At 41.3% G+C, this 26,639-nt stretch overlaps 1 protein-coding gene across 1 annotated transcript in view; it reads right to left on the reverse strand.

The window, feature by feature from the left end:
- Positions 1–535: 535 nt before the first annotated feature.
- Positions 536–26,639, reverse strand: part of Tpgs2 (tubulin polyglutamylase complex subunit 2) — a 48,033-nt gene continuing 21,929 nt past the window's right edge. The window contains exons 3-7 of the mRNA XM_052741689.1: positions 20,541–20,628; positions 18,267–18,392; positions 5,527–5,640; positions 3,658–3,818; positions 536–2,334 (exon numbers count right to left, since the gene is read on the reverse strand). Coding sequence (XP_052597649.1) covers positions 2,101–2,334; positions 3,658–3,818; positions 5,527–5,640; positions 18,267–18,392; positions 20,541–20,628 — 723 coding nt within the window. The 3' untranslated portion in view covers positions 536–2,100. The remainder of the gene's footprint in view (positions 2,335–3,657; positions 3,819–5,526; positions 5,641–18,266; positions 18,393–20,540; positions 20,629–26,639) is intronic.

Below are 26,639 nucleotides of genomic sequence, written 5' to 3' on the forward strand. Positions count from 1 at the left end.
ATGTAACTGACCTCCATAAGCTCATAGGGAGTGGCACTATTAGGAGGTGTGGCCTTGAAGTAGATGTGGCTGTGTTGGAGGAAGTGTGTTATTGTGGGGACCTGGGGGTGGGATTTGAGGTCTCCTTGAAGTAGGTGTGACTGTGTTGGAGGAATTGTGTTATTGTGGGGACCTGGGGGTGGGATTTGAGGTCTCCTTGAAGTAGGTGTGACTGTGTTGGAGGAAGTGTGTTATTGTGGGGACCTGGGGGTGGGATTTGAGGTCTCCTTTGCTCAAGCTACTCCCAGTGTCCCAAACCACTTCCTGTTGTCTTCTGATCAAGATGTAGCCAGCACCATGTCTGCCTACACACCACCATGCTCCCCGCCATGATGATAATGGACAGAACCTCTGAACTGTAAGTGAGCCACCTCAATTACATGTTTTCTTTATAAGAGTTGCTGTGGTCATGGTGTCTTTTCAAAGAAATAAAAATCCTAAGACTGGAAACCCCGTCCCCTTTCTGAGTATCATTACAGTGAACAACAACAACAAATACGTTTTTCAAGTATTTTTATTCTTTGTGTGTGCATAGGTGCCTGTGGAGGCCAGAGAGCACTTTGGGATGGAGTTACAGGTGGCTGTGAGATGCTTAATGTGGGTACTAGAAAGTGAATTTGGGTCCTCTGCATGAGCAGTGCATGCTCTCAACTGCTGAACATCTTTCCAGCTCCCAAAACAAGAATTTTAAATTTTCAGTAAATATTCAAAGTGATGTCAGAGAAGTACAGGTAGAGAATGACAGGAACTTCTCATCACATAGTAGAAAAGAGAAGCCCTAGAATGATTAGTAGGTAGAGGCAGCACAAAAAGAAGCCTGGACAACCACTGGTAGAAAGAGTAAGAAAGAATAAATTAGCCAACAGTAAGGGAGTGTGCAGTCTCCCTCTCCTCCGAGCTCTTTATTCTTCTTCCTCTGGAATATCAGTACAAAAAGTGCAGCCATTAAGAACACTGGGGCTAGGTGGGTAACTCCTGCCCACTGCCAGGACTGTAGAGGAAGGAATCAGATGTTCCTAACTGAAAATCAGAGTAAGTTCTTTACAGACATTCTGTATATGGAACATTTAACAAAAGACAAACCTGTGAGGTGGCTCAGGGTCGAATACCACCATGTTTCTTCTGGATTACAGGATGCTTACTTCCAAAGGCCTCTTGGCACCCCACACTGTTCTAGGCAGGCTACTGCTTAGACCAGAGGTAGCTGGGAGAGACAGCTCTCAACTGTGAATAAGCAGAACAGCTGGAAATTCTTGTGAACAGACTGGCTTTATCTGCAAATGAAGGCCCAGGGCTTTAACAGATAAAATACAGCAGGGGTCAATCTCTTTTAAAAGATAGTTTTGGTAAATGTAGAAATATAGATAAAAAGCTGGAAACAAACCCCCTTATAGGAAAATGATCAGGAACGTAGGATTTTATAGTGAATTAAATAAAAAAGACATGACTCAAGTGTGATGTGTTTGCGGTATAGGTCGTAAAGAACACAAGACAGTGTCTTTGAAAGTGTCTTCTCAAAACATACAGCCTAAAAAGCTAAGGCATCAACATTATACATTAACAGTATGAAAATGTTTGCATGCAATGCTGTCCAAAACCATTTCTGTGACAGAAGTGCTCCCCATCTCTGTGTTATTCAATATGGAATCCACTATCACGTGCACACTTGAAGTGTGGCTAATGCAACCGAGGGTGTAAAATTTTCATAACTGAGGTGGTCGCATGATTAGTTGTTACTGATGTTTCATGAGTTGAGCCATGGGTTTATTTGGGAGGACCTCTCTAGTTACTGCTAAGTCATTAAGGATTGGGCATAGACATAAAAATAAAACAAAAGGTAAACCTCTAGACACATCTGAAAGTCTTAGCTGGTTTTGGAGATGGGGTTGGCACAACCTATGGAGGAAAGGACTCCTGGGAAGAATTCAGTATGGTCTTTCAAACTCCTGGCCTAAGGCTTTGGTCCCTCAGGAGAATGCCTACAGTCACAAAGTGTCTGAGGATGGGGCCGCCCCAGGGCATCTGTGCGTTGGTATCACTGCTGTGAGGCTGATGGGATGCTTATTTTCGGACAGGGTTTCCAGAGCCAGAGGAAGGTTTAGGGGTAAGAGGAGCTAAGAGTCCAGGTCCTTTCTGGCCACTGGCAGGCTGCACAGGCCCTTTCTTTTTGGGGATTAAGATCTTGTTCTTGCTCTTGAACACTTTGCTGGGGTCCAGCTTGTTCACAAAGGAGTCGGTCTCTTCTGTGAGCAGGCTTGTGTTGTAGGTGATGGGTTTGTACATACTGAACCACTGCTGTAAGGCAGAAGTGAGAAAGAGTCAAAGTCTGAAGGAGAAATGGGTCAAGAGCAGGGGCACATGGGACAAACATTACAAACCGACCATCACTAACCCACATTTTTTTTTTTTTGAGTCAACTGGTAAAGTATATGTGATTATTTCAAAATTCAAAAAGCTATAAAATCTAAAACATTTCTGGTTTACACATCCAGGGATGTAATAATGAATTTATACACATTTTTTTTTTTTTTTGAAAAACTATGAGCTCTTCATTTAACAGCAAGTGGTGAGAGACACCACTACCTCTCGGTCAAGCACATACAGTGCTTTTCAAGGCCTCCAGAATAAAGGTGGTCTGAGAACTAGTGAGCCCACCAGGGGACAGTGTCCTCCTGCCTGCCATCAAAGCAGACGGTGCCCACGGTGGATATCCCAGTAGCACCATCCCTCCGAGTGGTGTGATGGAGGTCCGTGCAGGACTTTCACACGGCAAGCTGTGGGCTGCGACTCTATACCTGCAGTTGCTCGGAAAGCTATGGAGAGAAGGACAGCCACAGTTTTTCCTTTGTGTCGTTGTCTGACCAGAGCACTTCATAGCATTGATTACATGGAAGCTGCTCGTATGAAACACGTGAGGAGAATGAGGCCATGTTTAGTAAAGCTGCAGCAGAATGCAGTCCCTAATTTTTTGCTAATTAAGTGCTATAAGTAATCATTATGATTTCCCTTTAGACCTTTTAGTGAAAAGTTCTAGCCACAACTTGGTGTTTTCAAGGCAGGCTGTATAAACCTGGCATCTCTGTTTGAAATGATGCCCAGATCTGTAATATACAGAAGACAGCTCTATGTGTACTGACATGGAAAGAGCTCTACAATGAAGTGCTAAGTGAAAAAAATAAAAGTGCAGAATTGCTACATCTGTGTTAGCAAAAAGATACAAAGACCCGTGCATTAATGCTTTACATGTAATGAGTCTCTCCAGGAGGGTTTACATACTGACAATTGTGCCTGCCAATGGAGATGTACACCGGAAGCAGAGGGGAATTAGAAACTTGTCAATCCTTCTAAGTGTTTGTATTGTCAATTAAAAAACAACTGTCTGGACCCAAGCCCTCAGTGACATTTAATTAAAAATAACACCCTAGTTGGTCCTGATTACTTAATTAGAACCAAATCATGTGAAGCTATCAGCCACCATTGGAATCACTAGTCCTGCTTATAGAAAATATGGGTTCCACCCCTTGATCTATTGCTGCAGGTGGGGAATTTGGAATGTAACATTTTCACAGGAGATTCCTGATACACATCAGTTTGGGATGGCGGGAGTTGTCTCCTTACCTTGGCCTGTGGGCTGATGCCATAGCTGGTGAAGGCATATTGCCACTGGGGCAGGCCCAGGTGGGTGATGAGCAGGCGGTAATAGGCGGTAAAGGTATCTGTGAGAAAATGCCAGTATAATGCTCTGTCCAGGAACCAGATCTCAGTGTCATGAGCTAATCCTAAACAGCACAAGAAGAAAGGGACAGCTTAATATGTTTTCCCTTTCAACTAAAATGTCAATATACATAGTTAAGAGAAATCCATAGTAGAAAGGTTTTAAAACATAAAAGAAAACTCTTTCCCCTTTAGCCCCCCCAGTTCTGCTCTCTCATGGCTGCCTTTACATGTTTATTTGATACTCTTAGACTCCTGACTGATCCCACAATGGATCTTCCTGTTGGCTGTGACCATGAGGCATTTCATTAAGGCTATCTTAGCAGATGCTTCTGTTCTCTGTGGACTCAGCACTCCCTCCTCCTTTTTGATGGAGATCTTTTAAAAAGAGGTCTCTAATCAAGAGTGCTATGAGAACACACAACGAAACAATGTAAAGGAGTCTAGAGCAGGGGTTCTCAACCTTCCTAATGCTGTCACCCTTTAATACAGTTCCCCAGGGTGTGGTGACCCCAGCCATCCAATTATTTTTGTTGCTATGTTATGAATCATAATGTAAATATCTGTTTTCTGACAGTCTTAGGTGGCCCCTGTGAAAGGGTCATTTGACTCCCAGAGGGGTTGGGACGCACAGGTTGAGAACCACTGGTCTATACCAACTTACTCGTGCAATCCTGCTTGTACGACATCCTGTCCTAGGTCAGCTAATCCAGGCAGTCTTGTGCCAGTTCCTGTCTCATATCTGCCACCATTCCACTTTTGTCACCTTTAGCCTCTTCTGTCTCATCAGCTTTGCAGGCAGCTGCAACGGCTCCCCTAGGTGTTTCCCATTTACTTTCTTCCTTCTCCAAAACTACCTGCCCACCTTCATTTGAATCCTGCTGCTCGCCTAAACAGCCCCGAACAACTCTTCAGTCTTCTACAATTGTGCAGACCTTTTTGCTTGGCTTTCCAAGCTCTGAATGAGAGGAAGTGGCTGGCATTCAGACTCCATCTCCTTGGAATGAAATGAGCTTTGGCAAACCACTTCAGCTCATTAAGAGAACTGTCATTACCACCAATCAGCTGAACTTTTTCACGATAATGGCTTTCAGCCACTTGTCCCTCTGCTTGGTTACCCCCTTCACTCCTTCCTCATATCTAATTCCAATCATCATTTACAATGCAGCTCCACGTCTTTTGCTACAACAGCTTTACCTGGAAACAATCTCTTCTCTCTAGAGGTAACTTCTACTGTTTATGCCTCTTCACACCACCAGAAAGAGGTAAGAAGAACGCTTAACTGTGCTCAGCTCTAGAGTCAATCCCTAGGCCTGAACTCCTATTACGGAGTAGGTGGTGGTTTCCGTTTAGGTGTGCACAGTCTCTCAGTAACTATCATTTAGCCCCCCTTTCTCTTGGCTTTCATTGTGGACACTTGAGGTCATAATTCAGGTTTCTATTGCTCTTAACTAGCCTATGAATAAACGTATTAAAGAAAAGTAACATATTTCCTGAATGCTTAACTAATACATGGCCCTGTGACCAGAAGGACTAGTTTTTGAAGCTTTTCTCGTCTGTCCTACTGACTGTTCACAGTGACTCACACAAGGAGATGGAATATAGAAATTAGCCCAGTGGGGGATGCTCAGAGAGGACAGAGGGGCTGAGTCTTGGCACAAAGAAGAGATCTGAAAGCATCTCAGAGAGCGTTTTGTTCACTAATGGCTGACAGTCAAGTTCAAGGAAGACTGCATCCATACTGTAGGATCATGCTTCAGAAATGATCTTTACCAGGTTTCCCGTGTTTGTAGACGAGGCAAACCTTCCCATTACCATTGCACGAATCTAGCTCAAATATCACACTGCGACCGTCAAAGTGAGGCTTCTCTTGCTGGTCTTCATTGTCTGTAAACCCAGAAATCGGTGGTAACGTTCAAACAAACACAATGTAGATACAGCATTATACTACACAGTACTATAGATAACTGTGCAAAGATGAAAAAATGGTGAAGGATTCTGTACTCTAAATGCCCTGGATTCATTGACAAGTCAGGCCTTATCACCAAGAGAAATTGATAGGCAATCTGGGGGAACATGGTGTTAGGAAAGGACACTGAACTTCTTGAGAATGGAGCCATATAAATGCAGAGCAATATGAATGTTAGGGTGCTGATGGAAGCCGCTTCCTTTTCCTAGGTTTACTGTATGAAGAATGGGACCCATGGTCTATGGGGGTGGATGAATCATAATTTCTTTCCCCCCTCTTCTCCACTGATATGCATTCATTTTATCATCTTCTGATGATAATTCCAAAATGTGTGTCAGTTCTAGATTTGTTCTAATTAATCTATTTTCCCCTTTTAATACTGTATTTTCTTGACTGGTAACCTCTGATTAGGTGCCAAAAATTGTTAACCTTGCACTGTTGAGTGCTAAATGTTTTCTATTTCTATAAATATTCTTGAGCTTTGTTCTAAGACATAGTTAAATTACTTAGAAACAAATTCTTTGGGCTTACTTTTAGGATTTCTCAGGCAGAAGCTGGGTCTGGTGGTATAGCCTATAATACTAGCACGTGGTGGGGTGGTAGAGGCAAGAGGATTGAGGTCAGGGTCCCCCTCAGCTACATAACAAGTGCAAGGACAGCCTGGGTTACATGAGACTCCCCCGCCCCCCAGGAAAGAGAACACATGAAGAAGTTAGGAGGGTCAGTGGGATCGTTCTCTGCCGGTACCAGAAGTATAAGGTCGGTGTCTGGACGCTGTTCCAGGTCTGCAGCATCAGTCCTCAGCTCCTCCCTGAAGCTAGCTTCCCCTTGGTGTTAGCTCCATCGACAGAAGCACACTGTCTTAGAGTCTGTGCCTGAAGCAACACTGGGGAGACCCCTGAGTTCTTCATGTTGTTTATGTTTAGGTTGGTTCTTGTTCATGGGGTTGAATTTCTTCAGGTGTCTACATGGTTCTCAGTAAAATTTACTTTCTGAAAACTTACTTATTAAAAAAAAAATCCAAGGCCTTGGATAATGTCACCTCCTTTTTATATAAAAAACCTTTTAAGGGTATAATTCATCTACCATACCACTTAGGTGAAATATAGAAGTCATAGCTTTTAGTTTATTTTACAAAGTTATGCCATAATCACCATCATTAATTTTACAATTTTTTCTGGAGTGAATTTTTGTTTGTACCCGCCAGGATACTAGACTTAGATTATAACTCTAGGATCAGCCCTTCCCTTCCTGCCACATTGCTATGTCCCAGTCCTCAACCCAGGTGGACAACTATAGACAACACCTGCCGGAAGACCAGGGACACAGTCCACGGACGGACCTCCCCCACTCACTCTATTATCCCAGGTCCAATACTAAGGGTTGCCCCTAGAGCTGCAACAGAACACCAGCTGCACGCCCCGCCCACCCCATGTCGATGCTTCCTGTGGATCACTCAGACCATCTTCTCTTGACCTCCCATTCCCCCATGAACACACCAGCTGAGCAGGCCCGTAAAACAGGCAACACTCAGCCAATACACTCTCTGAAAATCCAGAGAGGAAACAGAAACTAAGGAACAAAACTCCTACCCAACCGAGACAAACCCAGAAATCAGAACCTAGACCGATAATCACCGCAAACCCATATGCCTAGACACCAGTATAAGAACACAATCAGTAATGGCCTGGGCGATATGTCACCACCATAGCCCTGCTATCCTACCACAGCAAGCCTTGAATATGCCAACATAGCTGAAGCACAAGAAACCACCTTAAAACCAACTACATGGAGATGATAGAGGTCTCAAAAGAGGAAATGAAAAAAAAATCCCATAAAGAAATTCAGGAAAATGCAAACAAACAATTGGAGGGAATGAATAAATCCCTCAAAGAAATCCAAGGGGGGGGGTGACAATTGAAGGAAACAAATAAAACTGTTCAAGACCTGAAAATGGAAATAGAAGCAATAAAGAAAACACAAACTGAGGGATCCTGGAAAAGAAAAATTTAGGAATGCAAACAGGAACTCCAGATACAAGCTTCACCAACAGAATACAAGAGATAGAAGAGAGAATCCCAGGTATTGACGATAGAATAGAAAATTCCCGACATAAAACATACAGGAAATTTGGGACACTATGAAAAGACCAAACCTACAAATAATAGGAATAGAGGAAGAAGAAGAATACCAGCTCAAAGGCCCAGAAAAATAGCTTCTACAAAATCATAGAAGAAAAATTTCCTAACCTAGAGAAGGAGAAGTCTATAAAGGTACAAGAAGCATACAGAACACCAGATAGATTGGACCAGAAAAAAAGTCCTCTCACCACGTAATAATCAAAACACTAAATATATAGAACAAAGAAAGAATATTAAAAGCTGAAAGTGAAAAAGAGCAAGTAACATTTAAGGTAGACCTATTAGGATATTACACCTGACTTCTCAATGGTACTGCAGACTCTAAGAGACCACAGATATCAACTCAGATTACTATACCCAGGAAAATTTCAATCACCATAAATGGAGAAAACAAGATATTCCATGATAAAGTCAAATTTAAACAGTATCTACCTACAAACCCAGTCCTACAGAAAGTGCTAGAAGGAAAAATCCAAACCAAGGAACTTAACTACACACATGAAAATGCAGGAAATAAATAATTTCACATCAGCAAAACCAAAAGAAGAGAAGCATACACACACACACACACACACACACACACACACACACACACACACACACAGCCACCACCACCACAGCCAACAACAAAATAACAGGAATTAACAGTCATTGTTCATTGATATCCCCCAATATCGGTGGCTTCAACTCCCCAATAAAAAGACACAGATTAACAGAATGGATATGAAAACAGGACCTATAATTTTCCTGCATACAAGAAACACCTCAGCATCAAGGATAAACATTGTCTCAAGATAAATGGCCGGAAAAAAGACATTCTAAGCAAACAGACCTAAGAAGCAAGCTGGTGTAGCAATTTCATTATCTAACAAAATAGACTTCAAACGAAAATTAATCAAAAGAGATAGCAAAGGACACTACATATTTATCAAAGGAAAAATTCACCAAGATGACATTTCAATTCTTACTATCTATGCACCAAACACAAGGGTACCCCCCTTTATAAAAGAAAAATGACTACAGCTTAAATCACACATTGATCCTCACATACTGATAGTGGGAGACTTCAATACTCCATTTTCATCAAAGGACAGGTCATTTAGACAAAAAACTAAACAGAGAAATTCTAGAGCTAACTGATATTATAAAGCAAATGAACCTAACATAACTACAGAACATTTCACTCAGCACCTCATGGAACTTTCTCCAAAATTGACCACATATTAGGACACAAAGGCAAGTGTCAACAGAGACAAGAAAATAAAAATATTTTCCTATCAAACCACCAAGGATTAAAGCTGGGAATCAAGAACAGAAACAACAGAAAGCTTACAAATTCATGGAAACTAAACAACTCTCTACTCAATTAAAAAACAGGTCAAGACAAAATAAAGAAATTAGATTTTCTAGAATTCAATGAAAATGAATACATAACACACCCAAACTTATGGGACACAATGAAAGCGGCATTAAAGAGTTCATACCACTAATTGGCTACATAAAAAAAAAAGGTTGATGAGATCTCATAATAGCAATCTAAAAGCACACCAGAAAGCTCTAGAACAAAAGGAAGTAAGTACACCTAAGGTGAAAAGATGTCAAGAAATCATCAAATAGAGGACTGACATCAATAAAATAGAAACAAAGAGGACTACACAAAGAATCAATGAAATGAGTTGTTTTGTTTTTTTTTTTTTGGGGGGGGGGAGGAACCAACAAGACAAACAAACTCTTATCCAAACTAACTAAAAGACAGAGAGAATATCCAAAATAACAAAATCAAAAATGAAAAGGGGGACATAACAGACACTGAGGAAATCTGGAGAATCATAAGGACATACTTAAAAAACCTGCACTCCACCAAATTGGAAAATCTAAAAGAAATGGATAACTTTCTTGATAGGTAATACTTACCAAAGTTAAATCAAGATTAGATAAACAACTTCAATAGACCTGTATCCCCTAGCGAAATAGAAGAAGTCATTAAAAGTCTCCTAAGCAAAAAAAGTCCAGGTTCAGATGGTTTTTGTGCAAAATTCTAACAGACTTTCAAAGAAGAGTTAACACCAATACTCCTCAAGTTATTCCACAAAATAGAAACAGAAGGAACCGAATTCATTTTTATGAGGCCACAGTCACCCTGACACCCAAGCCACATAAAGACTAAACAAAGAGAATTACAGAACATTTTCCCTATGAACACAGATGTAAAAATACTCAATAAAATACCTGTAAACCTAATCCAAGAACACATCAAAAAGATCATCCACCATTATCAAGTAGGCTTCATCCCAGAGAGGCAGGGATAGTTCAACATATGAAAATCAGTCAATGTAATCCACCATATTAACCCAACAAGCTTAAAAAAACAACAACAACACATGATCATCTCAGTAGATGCAGAAAAAGCCTTTGAAAAAAATCCAACACCCCTTCATGATAAAAGTCTTGGAGAGATTAATGATAAAAGGGGCATACCTGAACATAATAAAGGCAATTTACAGCAAGCTTATAGCCAACATCAAATTAAACAGAGAAACTCACAGCAATTCCACTACAATCAGGAACAATACAAGGCTGTCTACTCCGTATCTATTCAATATAGTACTTGAAATTTTAACTGGAGCAATAAGACATCTGAAGGAGATCAAGGGGATACAAACTGGAAAGGAAGAAGTCAAAATATCTGTATCTGCAGATGATATGATAGTATACATAAATGACCCTAAAAATTCAACTAGGGAACTCCTATAGCTGATAAACACTTTCAGCACAGGAGTTGGATACAAGATTAACTGGAAAAAAAAAATCAGTAGCCCTCCTATATACAAATGACAAAGCGCAGGCAGTAAGGAAGAAATCAGGGAAACAACACCCTTCACAATAGCCTCAAATATAAACTATCTTAGGGTAACTCTAACCAAGCAAGTGAAAGATTTATATGATAAAACTTCATGTCTCTGAAGAAAGAAATTGGATAAGATATCAGACAATGGAAAGATCTCCCATGCTCATGGGTTGGTAGGATTAACATAGTAAAAATGGCAATCTTACCAAAAGCAATCTACAAATTCAATGCAATCTCCATCAAAATTCCAACACAATTCTTTACAGGCACTGAAAGGACAATTCTCAATTTCATATGGAAAACAGAAAACATAGGATAGCTAAAATAACCTTATACAATGAAAGAACTGCTGGAGGTATCATCATCCCTGATTTCAAGTTGTACTACAGAACTATAGTAATAAAAACCACATGGTATTTGCATAAAAACAGATATGTTGATCAATGGGCTCTAGTCGAAGACTCAGAAATAAATTCATATACCTATAGACACCTGATATTTGATAAAGAAGCCAGAAATACACACTGGAAAAAAAAACTTCAACAAATGGTGCTGGTCTAACTGAATGTCAGCATGTAGACGAATGCAAATAGATCCATATTTATCACCCTGTACAAAATTCAAGTGCAAGTAGATCAACAACCTCAGACACACTGAACCTCATAGTAAAAAATGTGGGCAACAGCCTTGAACACATTGGCACAGGAGACAACTTCCTGAACAGAACATGGATAGCACAGGTACTAAGATAAACAATTAATAAATAGGCCCTCATGAAACTGAAAAGCTTATGTAAGGTAAAGGACACCATTAACTGGACAAAGAGGCAGCCTATGGAATGGGAAAAGATTTTTTTTTAAACCAGTTCCACATCTGATAGAGATCTAATATCCAAAAATATATAAAAAACTCAAGAAACTAGACATTAAAAAACCAAATAATCTAATTGTAAATGGGGTATAGACCTAAACGGAGAATTCTCAATAGAGGAATGTCAAATGACTGAGAAACATTTAAAGAAATGTTCAACATCCTTAGCCATCAGGGAAATGCAAATCAGAACTACTTTGAGATTCCACCCCACAGCTGTCAGAATGGCTAAGATCACTAGCACAGGTGACAGCTTAGGCTGTTGAGGACGAGGAGCAATGCTGGTGGGAACACGGGCTTGGACAGCCACTATGGGAATCGATGTGGAGGTCCCTCAGAAAGTTGGGAATCATGCACTTCAACTTCCAGCTATACCACTCCTGGGCATATACACAAAAGATGCTCCTACAAAAGTGTCCATCCTACTGCAAGGACACTTGCTCAACTTTGTTCCTTATAGCTTTATTCATAATAGCCAGACACTGGAAACAACCTAGATTTCCCTCAATGGAAGAATGGATAAAGAGATTGTGGTACACATACACAACGCACTGTTAAAAAAATGACACCATGAAACTTGCAGACAAATGGATGTAACTAGAAAAGATCATCCTGAGTGAGGAAACCCAGATTCAGAAAGACAAATGTGGTATGTATTCACTTGTAAGTGGATATTAGCTGTTAAGTAAATGATAATCAAGCTACAATCCACAGACCCAGAGAGGTTAGGTAAAGAGAGCTATAGGGAAGATCATGGATCTCCCTGGGAAGAGGAAATAGAATAGATCCTGAGGGTGGACTGGGGGTGAGTGGGGAATGGGAGCATGAAGGGTGTGGGTGTGTGTGTGTGTGTGTGTGTGTGTGTGTGTGTGTGTGCTGGGGGGATGGAGGGAGAGAGTGTGGAGAGAGGCAGCTGGAAATGGGGGGCATTTTGGGGGGTGGTGTGGATACCTAGTGCAGTAAAAACTGGGAATCTCTGAGGTTGACCTTAGTGAAGATTCCTAGTTAATAGAGGATATGGAGTCTCAACTGGCTATATTTTGTAGTCAGGCAAGGCTTCCATTTGGTTGAGTGGTTGGCCGAGGAGGTCCTGTGGAGTTCTCTAAACAACCCAGGCTGATGCTAGGACAGAGGCTACCCTCTGAAAACTGACATTGGGGAGGGGGCATTGCCAAGGACACTACCACTCAGCTCATTGAACATAGGGGGGTTGAGCTGGTGTGGGCTTGGAGCTGTCAGCCCTATGTTCTCGTCTCTTTGGTGTGAGAAGGTAATGTGTAGGCTATGCAAAGAGAAACCTGGACACCAACCCAGCCACCAAGTCCTCCATCTACAGTCTGTTCTCCCTGCAAAATGTGCTGGGGCAAGGTGGTGCAGAACATGTGGGAGTGACCAACCACTGTTGGGTTTAACTTGAGGTCCACCCCACGAGAAAGCACTTGCCCTACACTGCCTAGATAGTTAGGAACCAGAGACTGGATAGCCCAGAGACCAAGGATTGGTGCCTTGTCCAGCTGTCATCAGAGAGGCTTCCTCCAGCAGCAGATGGGAGCATGTGCAGAGACCCACAGCCAGATGTCATATGGGGGGGGGGGAGACAGAGAGAGAGAGAGAGAGAGAGAGAGAGAGAGAGAGAGAGAGGGAGGGAGAGAGAGAGAGAGACAGAGTCTAAAATGGAGGCCTCTGTTGGGTCTGACTCTTTGGAGATCAGGTAGGTAACCCTGCAGAACAGGGGGAGGAAAGACTATAGCAGTCAGCGGCAATGGAGGACACCAGGAGAACATGGCCCATCGAATCAACTAAGCAGGGCTCACAGAGACTGAAATGGCAAGCATGGGGCCTTCGTGGGTCTGCACTAAGTCCCCTGGGTATATGTTATGGCTGTCAGTGTTCTTGTGAGACTCCTAACAGTGGGAGTGGGGGTATCTCTGACTCTTTTGCCTGCTTCTGATACTCTTTTCCTCCTATTGGGTTGCCTTGTCCAGCCTCTATATGAGGGCTTTCACTTTGTCCTGGCTCGCTGTCATCTCTTGGAGACACACTCTTTTCTGAAGAGGAAATGGAGGATGAGTGGATCGGGGGAGAGGGCAGGAGGAGTGGAGGGAGGGGAAATTGTAGTTGGGATGTATTACATGAGAGAAGAATCTATTTTAATAAAAGAAAAGTTAACACAAAAAAGGGAAGAACTAGAGAAAGGTTGCCCTCCAGCATCTTGCCAATTCCATTTGCTGACAATCACATCTCTCATTTACCATGTTTATGTGACACCTGAGCAGAGGGATGATTCTAGATCACAACAGAAATGCTAATTTCTACTGTAGAATTAAATGACTTTGTTTTAGAAATTACAAATCTGTTGCAAAATACAGTCATATTAAATAAAATATTTCAGTGAAAACAATCTAGGATCAATTTAGTATAATTCTGGGGTTTAACATTTTCTGTGAACTCTGGCTGCTTCAGTCCACAGATGACCCACACTTGAGCTTCCATCCATGTGAAGAGAGGTCCCTTCTAGTTCACGCTGTCTCCTTGGGTACAGCATTTGCAGCGCCAACCCAAATAGTGTGTGTGTGTGTGTGGGGGGGGGGGGGCATCTTTCACAGGCCCTGGAATCCATTTTATCCTTTGGCTCAATAATGGGTCACATGTTCAGTTTTTCAGCTGCACACTACCTCTCGTGAATAAGGACAGTGCACCCTGGGCAAAAGCCACTCTTCACTCTAAGTGTTCCCTGGATTCTCTACCTTCTTCTGGATGTTGCTCTGATGTTTTAAACCTCATTGCGTTGGTAGCTCTTAGATGTTTTAAGGAAGATGATTTTTAAATCTTGTCCCACTTTGCAGTCTTTGGCAGGAAGGCTGCTCTTAATCACCCATTTGCCATTACCTCAAGAGAAAGTATCTTTGTCAGTTTAAGTATGCTCCTAAAAAGCAGGATGCAGGTACATTCTGCTTTTTATTTCAACCCAATAGTATTTTTTTTTTCCAAAAGGGAGATTCAATTCAGTATCACTTATTACAATGATTGGTCTATTCCATTTTATTCCATTACATTTCTCATTTTATGTTTTCTTCCTTTTCCTCTTCCTTTACTGTGTCAAAGTTGCTTCAGTCACTGTCCACCCCAAGTTAGGTCTGGTAGGTCACAAATGGGTGGGCAGCTCATGCTTGCGTCTGAGTTAAAACCATCACAAAGGCTTCCTCAAAGTCAAAGATGTTGTTCTTTTGCCATCTACATGCATCTCATGCATGCTTTATTTGCACACCCTATTCATTTTACACATACATTTTTCTGTATTAAATTTTCTCCTAAATTCTTTAAGACTGCAAAAATTCAATAGACAATTTCAATGTCTGTCTCCACCAATGGGTTAAAACCAACTCTGCAGTGGCCTTCAGGCCTGTTTCAAGGCAGCTAATGTGAACTTCATTTTGTCTTAAGCCTCTCCTTTCTGGAACCCTTCTGGGAATACCTGCGGCTCTGTCATAACCACAAGTCAGACTGGAATTTTGTTCATTCCCAGATAACTGTTTTCAAGAACCATTCTTTCTGTTGTTACTTTAGATAGACAAAGAGGTAACTCCTATTTTTCTCTCACATAATTAGAACCATATGACTACTTTAATCAAAAAGTGCCAGCCAGGGTACTTAGCTAAGGAGAGGACTCAGCTAGCCTGTAGGTGAATTTTTAACTCATGGAAACTGTTAATGAACAAAACCAACAATGGATTTCTGTAGTTTCAATCCATTAACTGTGTGGTCACTTGTTAGACATAGGAAACTGATACATCAAGGCACTGTTTTCCCAGTAAGGTGTAAGATCTCATTCCTACCACAAAGGGAACCTTTTGCTTTTCCAGTGTTGTCTCCATTCTCCTCCATGAGGAGCGCTGAAACCACCGTGTGAGTTTGGGAGGGCTTCAGCTAAAAGGTACCACAAACTCTGTGGCCTAAATGGAATTTCTTGCCTCATAGACTTGGCAGGCACAAGTTTAAAATCCAAGTACCCAGGGGTCACTCTTTCTGAAGGCTGTGGGGAAGAATCTGTTCCAGGCTGCAGGCTGCTCTTCCAGCCTAGCTTTCGGTTCTTGCTGGTGTGTGTGTGTGTGTGTGTGTGTGTGTGTGTGTGTGTGTGTGTGTGTGTGTGTGTGTGTGTATACACATGCTCTTGGCTCTCAGAAAAATCACCCTAGCTTTACCTTTATCTTCAAATGGCACTCTTCCTATGTGTGCCTGTCTCCAAATTTCTTCTTTTTATAGGGCTCCCCTGTTCCAGGATGATCTCATCTTAACCAATTCAAACTGCAGTTGGGGAAGGAGGTCACACTGAAATACTGGAAGCTATGACTTGAAGATACTTTTTCAGGGAGTGGGCTATAAATTAATCTATAAGACTTTAGCCTAGCCTCTCTTTATACCTTTAATTAAAATAAGATAAAAGTTTAAAAAAGATTCCTGTATTTTGTTCAAAAGTTATACACCACAGCCCTAGAAATTATGATTTTCTTCTCATAACCCAAGAGGAACATTTACTTTGCATACACAGGACTCTCAACTTTCATTCTTTTTTCCCAGTAACCACTAAGTATTTTTCACTATTTTCTAATTTCCACTACTACACACAAGAAACTTGATTAGTGTGTTAATATGATTATCATTCCTTCACAAGTACTTGTTACTTTTCCTAAAAGCTTGTCATCCTGTCCCCACGAAACAGGGTGTACAACTTTTTTTTCCTTCCTTTCCCAGTATGGATGAGTCCTTTCAATCTGTAGATGTATTTTCTTGTAAAGATCAGAAAGAATTCAGATGATGTAGTTTATTAGTGTTTTCCCTGAATGTGTGTCTGTGCACCATGCACAGGCCCTGGCGTCTGCAGAGTTCAGCAGAAGACATCAGATCCCCAAGAACTGAAGTTAAAGTTGGTTGTGAGCTATCGTGTGGGGACTGGGAAGCACACCCAGGCCCCTGCAAGAAGTGCTCTTAACTGCTGAGCCCTCTCCCTAGCCCCAGGACTCATTTTCCTTGTGTGTATGCCTGTATGATTTTACATGGACCACTTGCATGCAGGTGCCTGTAAGGTCCAGAGGGCATGTGAATCCCTGGAACTAGAGTTACAGATGCTTATGAGCTGCTGGATGATATGGGTGCCGGGAGTCTGGGTACTCTGTAAGAGCACTCTTAACTACCACTGAGGCATTTCTCTAGCCCCAGCACATTTTCTTTGACTAGTGTTTACTTAATGAATTTCTATATGAGACCAAAGTCTAGTTGTCAGACTACTGTAAAATGCATGGACCCAGCAGAAACCAGAAGGCGGAGTGGTTTTTATAGCCATAGGCATGTAGGCACTGTGGTTCCTGCTCCTTGTTCAAGTCTCTTGTCAAAGTATCTTCTCCTGTCTCTTCATGTCTTGTAGCCTCAAGGACAGCGAAAACCTAGCTTGCCTATTTAAATACTTCTTTGCCTTTTAGAGAAGACTTGTCATTCATGTATTAAGTCAATGTAACCAATCCTTCTACCCAATCCCATAGCTCTTTGAGTGCCAGTCTCTTTTTCTAGTATCCATGGCTTAACTAGTCTGTCCCTGGTATTATTCTTTCTTGATCAGCTGGTTATGAGAGAAGCCTTATATTATTATCTTTACAAGGACTTCAGTGAACCTTCGAGGCTTTGATACCAGCTGTCTATTTTTCTTTTCTTAATTAATTCCCAATAAATAATTCTGTACAAATCAAATTAGCCCCAAGACTCTCCTGCTTTAATATTGCTCTGGTCAGTGGCTTTTGAGAACACTGTTTTTCTGATAAGAAGGGAGAAAGGTTAGATGTTGCCAAGATCCTTTCCCTTACCCTGTCTTTTCTTCTTCCCCCAAAAGCAGAGACTTGAAGTCTGTAGGTAGAGCCTATATATCTCAACCATGAAGAAAAACAAAACAAAATACAACCCAACACAATATCCCAAAAGACTGGTGCTGCAGGACGCCTGAGAGACTGCCTTTCTCAATCAAGCCACACCAGCCTATTCTGAGATTTCTTACGGAAAAATAAACTGCTACTTCAGAAGATGGAATAATTGATTCTGCCATAGCAGCTGAACACAGTTCTGACTAAAGAACTCTTTACTTACACACCATTGCGCTTAGTCTCTTTTAGTATTTGATCTGTAAGCCGTTTCATCCCGGAGTGGCAAAGTGATTAGAGGTAGGATGGAGAGAAAAGCAGCTGTATTTAGACTTCTGTATTTCTTGAAGCCTGTTGTTTTAGAAATAGTCCCACTATGTAGTTGGCTGAATTCAAATGCATGCTTCTCCTGCTGCAGCCTTCCAGGTACTGACATTGTAAGCCTGTGCCATGATGGCTGGTCTCTGAATTGCTGACTGAGTTTTAATCCACAACACTGATTCCCTCAGTAACTATTCATTAAGTGCCCCCACTATGTCTGGCACTAAAATGGGTACAAGAAACAAAATAAAAGACATGACCCTGGACTTTTCTTCATGATATTTGCCTTTGTTGATTTGTTTTCTTCTGCTTCATCTTACTTCAGAAGCTGTGGATGAGAGAGCTGTAGTTTAGTGGAACATAGTTTAATTCTACAGCATGTTCCTATAGTTCTCAGTGTCATACAAGTGAGACAAGATGGCTAATTTCTAACCCAAAGCAAGAGTTGCACCAGGTACCTTCTTGATCATCCTCTAGGTCCGCCAGAGTTGGTGCGTTAGGAAGTGAATACATCGAAGACTGGATGAGCTGAGTCAGTTTTGAAATGCCATTAATCACCATGCTTCCCAGTGGAATGATGTGCTCTATGGAAACAAAAAGAATGACACGTGATAGCTTAGACAATGGTGGCCATGAGTGTTTTTGCTTGGATAACCCAATAAGCCCACTGACAATGGCTCCATGGCTGAGGAGCCTCATAGAAGGTGCACAGAAGAGGAACATTTACTATATACGGCAAAGCACTAGCTTTTTATGCAGACAGAGGAACTGGGTACCAAAGATGATGAACAGTTCCACCATGTTTATTATGGTGCTATTGAAAAGTTTTTAATGGGATATTCAAAAGGGCTAGAAAAGTTAGAGTTAGTAACTGTTTGAAGAGTAAATAACTGAAAACATAGTTTCCACTCTATTCCTTTGTATTAACCAGAACTAGTTTCTCTTTTCTTTCTTTCTCTTTCTCTTTCTTTTTTTTTTTTTTTGAGACAGTGTTTCTCTGTGTAGCCTTAGCTGTTCTTGGCTGTCCTGGAACTCGCTCTGAAGATAAGGCTGGCCTTGAACTTACATAGATCTACCTGGTTCTGCCTCCTGAGTGCTGGGATAAAAGGTATGTGCCACTACTGCCAGGCAAGCACTACAGTTTCTAATGGAATAGTGACTTTATGTAATAGACCCTTTCTCTTTTTATCACAAGCCTTCATGATGGAAAATCTCTCCTTCTGTCATTTTCTCTTAGTTGATAGAGAGAACTTGGCAACCTTCTTGTTTGCTGGGTCTGGTCTTTTGTGAATAGGGTATAACTAAGGAACATTACATTACATATTACCTTATGTTATATAGAACCCTGCTGATATAGGATGCTGGATAAAGGGATATAGATCATGGAATACCAGGAAAGATCACTAAAGTAAATATCAAGGCCACTTCTGCTGCCTTTAATTGATGTGTGTGTGAGTATCTGCCACATGTATAGGTGCTCATGGAGGCCAGAAGAGTCACTGGGTCCCAAGAAGCTGCATTTACAGGTGATTATGAGTTACATGGATGCTGGGGAGCCAAACTCAGACCCTGTGGAGGAGCAGTAAATGCTCTTAACCACCCAGTCATCTCTTCAGCACTGCTGCCTTTTCTCTCACTGCATTAAGCCATTTAGTAATGGGGATAAAAAGACCGGGATTGGGAAATTAAGTAACAGAAGGTAGTACAAGTATGAACAAGGTTTTTAGGTCACTGAACAGAATGATTTTGGTAAAAGCTACCAACACACACTCATTAATAATTTATAAAAAGTACCTCTGGCTAGGTACAGGAGACTGCCAGAAGTTTTAGAAATCACTAAAAAAGGCAACTCAGATGTGCTAGCACGAGGCAGAGACATGCAAGGGAGAAGTCAGCTTGTAGCTCCTCTGTGCAACACAAGTCATTCCTCGTTAACATCTGCAGTGGGGAGGGATAGGTGCTAACCTAGGCCAAAAAATATGTGGGGATGTGGCTGGAGTTGAAAGAAATGAGGCCCCTTGAGGTCAGGTCTGGCAAGTCTGTACCAGGCTCACACTGGGCCCCAATGGCTCCTTCAGGACTTCCTAACTTATGAACTTTTTGATGAGTTTTCATACACATCTGTAGCATTTGTCACCTTTCACATTTTCACACTATCTGCAGTTTCTGGCATGTAACAAGCTAGGCTTCTATATCTGCCATGCAAATGTTTAGGCCTAGATACACAGCTTAGCTAAAAGCCTGCACGTCAAGTGTTTGGTGACATAGGCTGCGGTGACCGATGTAAAGAGGGAAAGAGAAGCTCTGGTTTGAGGTTAGAGCCTTAAAGTTGCCCAATGGTGAGAAGGAAGTTGGGAGTTTGGGAGAGCTGGTCAGCTGTTTCAGGGAAACTAGGAGGTGCTTTGCAGCTCTAGAGGGAGTTCTTAGACGCTTTATGTTTGAGCTGGCTGGGTTCTCTATGTGGTGACTAACAATTTCCTCTAACAAGAAGTCTCAGAATTGAGCTTCTAGATCAGGACAAGCCAGGCACAAACATGGTGGGAGTAGGTTAAGCACTGATAGCATCAATTAGCTTTGGAGGGGGAGGGGGATCACAGCTTCTGGATTTGACACTTGAGACTCACAAAAACAGTATAGACAAAAAGAGATCATAATTCTACAGACCTTCAGAGTTGCCTCATCTAACCTCTCCACCAGGAAAATGTTCTCCAACATCAAGGAGGCTGACTTACCATCTAGCTTCACACTCCATGTCATGTGAAAACCATTGGTCATCAAATAGAAGTTTCTCACATCTTCAGGCATCACGCAATTGTTTTTCTAGAACCACAAATTGCTTGGTGTTAGGTCAGGGCTTGGAGAGCAGATGAAGGCAATGTCTCAGAGCTCTGCATTCAACGTTAACTTATCTTCTCCATCCTCTAAGTAGGAAGATTGATTATTACTTACAAAATTATGAGACAGGTACTGGGCCCAGTAAGCAGTTACCAGTTTGATTGTGTGTGTGTGTGTGTGTGTGTGTGTGTGTGTGTGTGTGTGTGTGTGTCCAGATAAAGCAGATTCTGCCATGTTAGCTGGAGAGGGGGCTTAAAGGGAGTAAAAGCTAAGAGGAGACAATGGAATGTAGCAAGAGGATATTCCAAGTAAAGTGTGACATCCAGAGCAGATTGCCATAAATTTCAGATCCATGCACATGTACTTTCTGAAACAATTTATTGGACAGGAAAACACCTGAAAAGTGTGCTATGCATGTTATTTCCACAGCATTTACTACCATGAATCTATTTTAACAGTTCTGATAGTTCTTAACAAAAAGATTATAACAAAAGTATTTCACATGGATAAAAAAAGTCACCTAAACTGGTGGTGTGGAGAACAAAGTAATAGGAGCAAACCTGAAATTCTAACTCACTCACACCAATGTACAGGCCTGACTAGTCTTCTCTACTTAACTCAAACGCAGAGAGGTAAGTTCTTCAGGTCCTTTCTGGAACCTTCTGCAGTAACTTCTGACATGGTTACAGAGGCAAAACGACAATAAAGTAGCAACTATCCGAGCCTTTGGCTTAGGGTACTCTTATAAGATAAGATATTGACCACTGTGTACATGTTTTACTTTGGGTCATATGTCAATTCTAAATACTAAGTGTGGTGTTCTGCAGCAGGACAATCTGGGTTCATTTTCCAACTCGGCCATTAGTCTAGTGACCTTGGGCACTGCCACTTAAACTGCTAATCTAGGTTCAAGAATAAACTTTAAGGTGAAGTCTACAGAACACTAGAGGTGGCAGAGATGCAACTTGTTAGGAAGAAAGAGGACTGAGAAGTTATGACAACATCTTCAAGAATTTTATGAAAAAACAGGCTTATAGGTGATTTTAAGCAGCAGTTCTGGGTTATGAAATGGACAATAGTTTTCATTTTAGTGAATTAACTCTCTAAATTTCCTTTCTGTTTCTTGTCTTTTGTTGTGTGCATATGTGTGTGTATATTTTTTTTTAAACTAGCTACTTCCCAAACACACTTAGGGAGATTCTCAGACTTTATTTCCTAGTTAGTAAATTATCTTGAGCAGGTTTAGTTTTAGTGTCTTCTGCTCATTCTTGGAACTTTCAATGAGATACCTGCAGTTTAGGTGTTGTTAAGATTCTTTTAGAGGGAAATAACTACTGGAAGAAAAAGGTTATCATCAACACCACATAGCTACAAACCCTTGTGACCTACACAACAGAGACCTGCCTGCAAGATATCCTGGTATAACAGTGGCACAAACGTTATGGAAGTAACCATTTTTGAGTGGATTTAATGAGATGGAATCTGTATCTGATGCTGCTTAAATGACTAAGAACCCAAGCTAGATAGGTTATGAGCCTAAGAGAATACCCACTACTTACTCTGCTAAAGGAACATAGGACACAAATGACTCCTAATAATATACAACTATACCCATAGATCAGTGCCTCTCTTAATCCACATCAGAGAAGCTTCCTCTTGCAGCAGATGGGAATCAACAGACACCACAACTGGACAATGTGTAGAGAGTGAGAGATGAGAGATTTTGCAGCACTCAGTCCTAATGGGGATGTCTTTATCAACCCCCACCCCCGGTCAAGGCTCAGGGACCTATGAAGAATAGGAGGCAAAAAAGATTGTATGAACCAGAGGTGATGGATGACTCCAAGGAAATAGTGTCTTCAGGATACAATAGGACCGAAGAACATACGCACTCACAGAGACTGTGGTAGCACACATAAGACCTGTTGAGGTTCAAGCCAGACAGTGTCCCAGCACCAAGAGGGGAGAGTAGACATAGGACCCCATTCCTAAAACCAAGGAGCCATCTGCAATTGATGCTGCCTGGCAAAGGGAAAACCAGTTTTCTCCTATGGAGTCTCACTAGGTTTATCAACCACACGTTAGGGTAGGCCCTGTGCACAAGAGTAGTTAGCCAACACAAAACAAACTCAATAGTATTTTTCTAGACTTTTGGTTTCATAAGTTTTGTCTTGGCATTTGTCTTATTAGTCTTTTGCTTGTTTTGATTTTCATTTTTGTAGGGTTTCTACTTCTTGTTTTGTTTTTTTTGAAAGATGGAAAAAGAAAAAAAATGTAAAGTTGGGTGGGTAGAGAGGTAAGGAGAATCTGGGAGGAACTGGAAAAACATGAACAAAATATATTGTGTGAAAATACATTTTTCAATTAGAAAAAAAAAAAACCAACCATGATTACTTCTGTAGCTCTAAGAAGCTAGGACCCACTGGCAGATTTTGTCTACTGGTGCCATCTATTGGTAGAGAAATAGATCTGGAGACTTAGCTTTTTCTTTTTCTTTTTCTTTTTTTTTTTTGGACCAGTAGAAAGATCACTATGATAGGGGCATAGTTTTTTTTAATGTATGTATGTGTATATATATATATATATATATGTGTATATATATACACACACACACACACACACATATACACACACATATACATACACATCATATATACATATATGTATATAACACACATATAATACATATATGTGCATATATGTATATGTGTATACATATGGGCACACATAATTATGGATCGTCTAGAAGATGGTTTCTTATTTAACTGTACATTTTTTATGAATAGAAACATACTAAAATATGCTTCATAACTAGGTTTATTGTTCCATGCAGACTGTAGACACTTAGAGATCTTTTTCTCCAACCTTAGCCACTGACAAAGCAAAATTGGCCTCGTAGAACTTTCACAGAGCAGAATTGCTGGTGCCTGGCCTTGTTGGATCAAAACCCTTCAGAAGAATTATAGTGAACTAGAAGTGATATCACAGATGTCTGGCCCTGGTATATCTTAGTCCTTCAAGAGATCAATAGCGTCTATGTTGCCCTAAGCTTCCTCCACCGGCACCTCCCCACTCTGATTCAAATAACATTTAACACTTTGAATTTATTTCTATATGAGTTTTTAATGCAAGACTTTAGGCTCAGTACATTAATTATGTATAGGTCCTGAAATTCAGGTGATTAACAGAAGGCTGTTAACTGATAACCATGTCAAATATTATTAATCACATAAAATCGTACACATATTTTTGCCTTTTCAGTAAACCTCTCATTGGTTTAATTTCTTCCCTTGTCACCCTTGTAGCTATCCCTTTAAGAGATGCCAGAGCTTTTTACAATCTGCAGCTGTTGTCAGTCACCAATTCAGCTTCACCAAGTGGGACTCTTACCACAATACTTGTCCCCGAGAGTTGACTTTGTAGTTTTTACTAACCAAGTTGTTAATGAATGGATACACATATGCTTGGGGGGAGGACGAAGGGGAAGGACTAAGAGAACAACAGAAGAAGGGACAGAGGAGCTAAGTAGGAGAACTGAAAAGAAGTTATGTAGATAGAACTGACTTAGAAGAATAAAGTGAATGGACTGCAGAAAGCTCGGTGGACTTAGATTCATTTTGATATCCCTCAGGTTAGTATCCCAGCCACTTGTAGCATCTTCCCTAGGACTCTGGGAGAAATCTCCTCAGGGTAGGCACCTGAGGGGAATTCGATAATGAGAAGGAAGGAGAAAGAAGATAATGGGCAGGAAGTGAATGAAGGAGGGGACATAATGAAGATTGGAGGGAGGAACTAAAGAGAAAGTCAAGGAGAGAGAATAACCCTGAAGACCAATAACACTGAAATCATACATTTTAGTGCAATATAGGATTCTGTAACATAGTTCTCCAGTCTCAATGTTTTTTTTTCTCCCTTTGAGCCTACCAACAAATTTCTTTAAACTACACTAAAAATGGAATCCACTAGAAACTCTACTATTACATCATCAGTTTTGGGAACCAACTGAATTCCTAGAAACTCTTCATTAGAACTGTCTAAACCTCAGGGGAGAAGGAGGAGGAGCTGCCCACTGTCTCTAGCTCACCTGCCTATTTCTACACAATCCTGTGTGCTACCATTCCCTCTACCATTGAAGTACTTTATCTGGGAAGGGCATAGGATGGCAGATACAAAGGGGCAGAGAGTGGATATTAATTTTGAAACAGGTGCTTGTCTTTGCTATGCTGGCAATCTGAGGGCCTATTGCAAATACAGCCAAATAAAGGGCTGCTCATGAAGCCCACCAAGAAGGCACATGAAGCACTCTGAAGCAATGAGTACAAATACATCTACTTAGAGTTTTCTAGGAGAGAACATTCTCTGGTGGAGGGAAAACCTGGGCTATGGAGGTGGAGGCAGAGGAGGTGGTTTACTGAAACCTTTTGATGAGTATGGTATGAGAGTCTAGGGCCAGAGATGAATTGCTTAAGACTCAGAAGAGACATAGCTTAATCTTTTCTCCCTCTGAAAGTACACAATTAAAAATAATTATACAATTTGTCTTATCTGGGGGTCAACACATGCATTGCAGAGGCTCTGATAGAGCTCAGCTAAGATTACCTTGAGGTCAATAATGCCTTTAGGCTTACCCAGCTAAGATTCAGAAGCATGCAGGGACGTCTTTGAAAAGGCAGCAATCTGGCTTCACAGCTCTTGGGTACTGTACCTTTTATCTTAGGACGCCACAAAAACAGCCAGCCTATGATTGCATAGTCCTATATTCTCCTGACTTGTTTTGTCTAATTCATTCATTCATTCATCCACCATTTAATTAGTGTCTATTATGGTATTAGTGCAGGATGGGCACTAGAAACAGATGAACAAGCCAAGACAGAGGAGGTTGGGTTATACATGGACTGCTAATGCAACCCACTTTCCTCTTCGTCCTTGGCAGAACCCTCATTTAGCGGAAAGAGCACCATATCCTATTTAACACTTGCTTTTTAAGACTGCTGCAATCCAGGCTGCAGATTAAGATGTAAACACATGTCCAATGAGGAGGTTTTTGAGCAATCTTTCACTTTCCTGGTCAAAAGTGATAGATAGGGAATCAGCTTTTCTTCCTGCCTTGGGCTCTAGGTGATAGATACGGATTTAGTAGTTATCTACCCAGCAAAAGAAAAAGAACACAAGAATTGCAGAGATAGTGGCTTAATATTGTCAGATCTGATGAAGTAACTCAAACTGCCTATCCACAAGACTTCTTACATAAAAAAATTCTTCATCTAAGCTACTGTTAGCTTTATACGGAGACAAATGTCCAACAGATGTTGTGGATCTATGATGGGCAAAGAAAACTAGGAAGGGTCCTGAGTGGGTGGGGAGGTCAGAAGACAGTGGTGTTTTAGCATCCAAAGGAGATTTATGGGTGAGCAAAATGGCTCACCAGTGGTGTCTGGCAAACCACCCTCTAATTAGAGACACAAACAAACAAATAAACAAACCAAGAATGGCTATTTCACTGGGCTTTTGAGGAAGAGTGCCACAGTGGGAGAGATGCTGAAGGGCTCAGGGAAACAATGGCCTTCTTGGAGGGAACTAAGAGCATAGCTACCGTGCCATCTCTAGATCAACCTAAACAGACTGATTTGATAGGGACAGAGTAATAAGAAGAGGCTCATGGTAAACCCTATTCACACCCTAGACACCTAAGGTATCTGCTGCTAAAATAGTTTAGTTCCTAAGCTCAGTTTGGGGAGCTCCTTGATCACCATATGCCACCACACCACAGCAATACCCAGAGAAAGAGTACTGTACAAATTCTACTCTCACTCATCCAGGCTCCTGATGAATAGCAATATCATGGGACCCTTCCCCACCAAGGGTACTGTGAAATAACTAGACAGCTGTTCCAACAGCTTAGGAGACTTTGTTGACTCTCAGCTCCCAAAATAGCTTGGCAGCCACCCTGAGAAGCTCAACCTACAAAGACCTTGGGAAGTAAACAGGTGGTTCCA

The sequence above is a fragment of the Peromyscus californicus genome, unplaced genomic scaffold (assembly GCF_007827085.1).
Source record: "Peromyscus californicus insignis strain IS unplaced genomic scaffold, ASM782708v3 Scaffold_17__1_contigs__length_78620276, whole genome shotgun sequence".
NCBI classification, from domain to species: domain Eukaryota; kingdom Metazoa; phylum Chordata; class Mammalia; order Rodentia; family Cricetidae; genus Peromyscus; species Peromyscus californicus.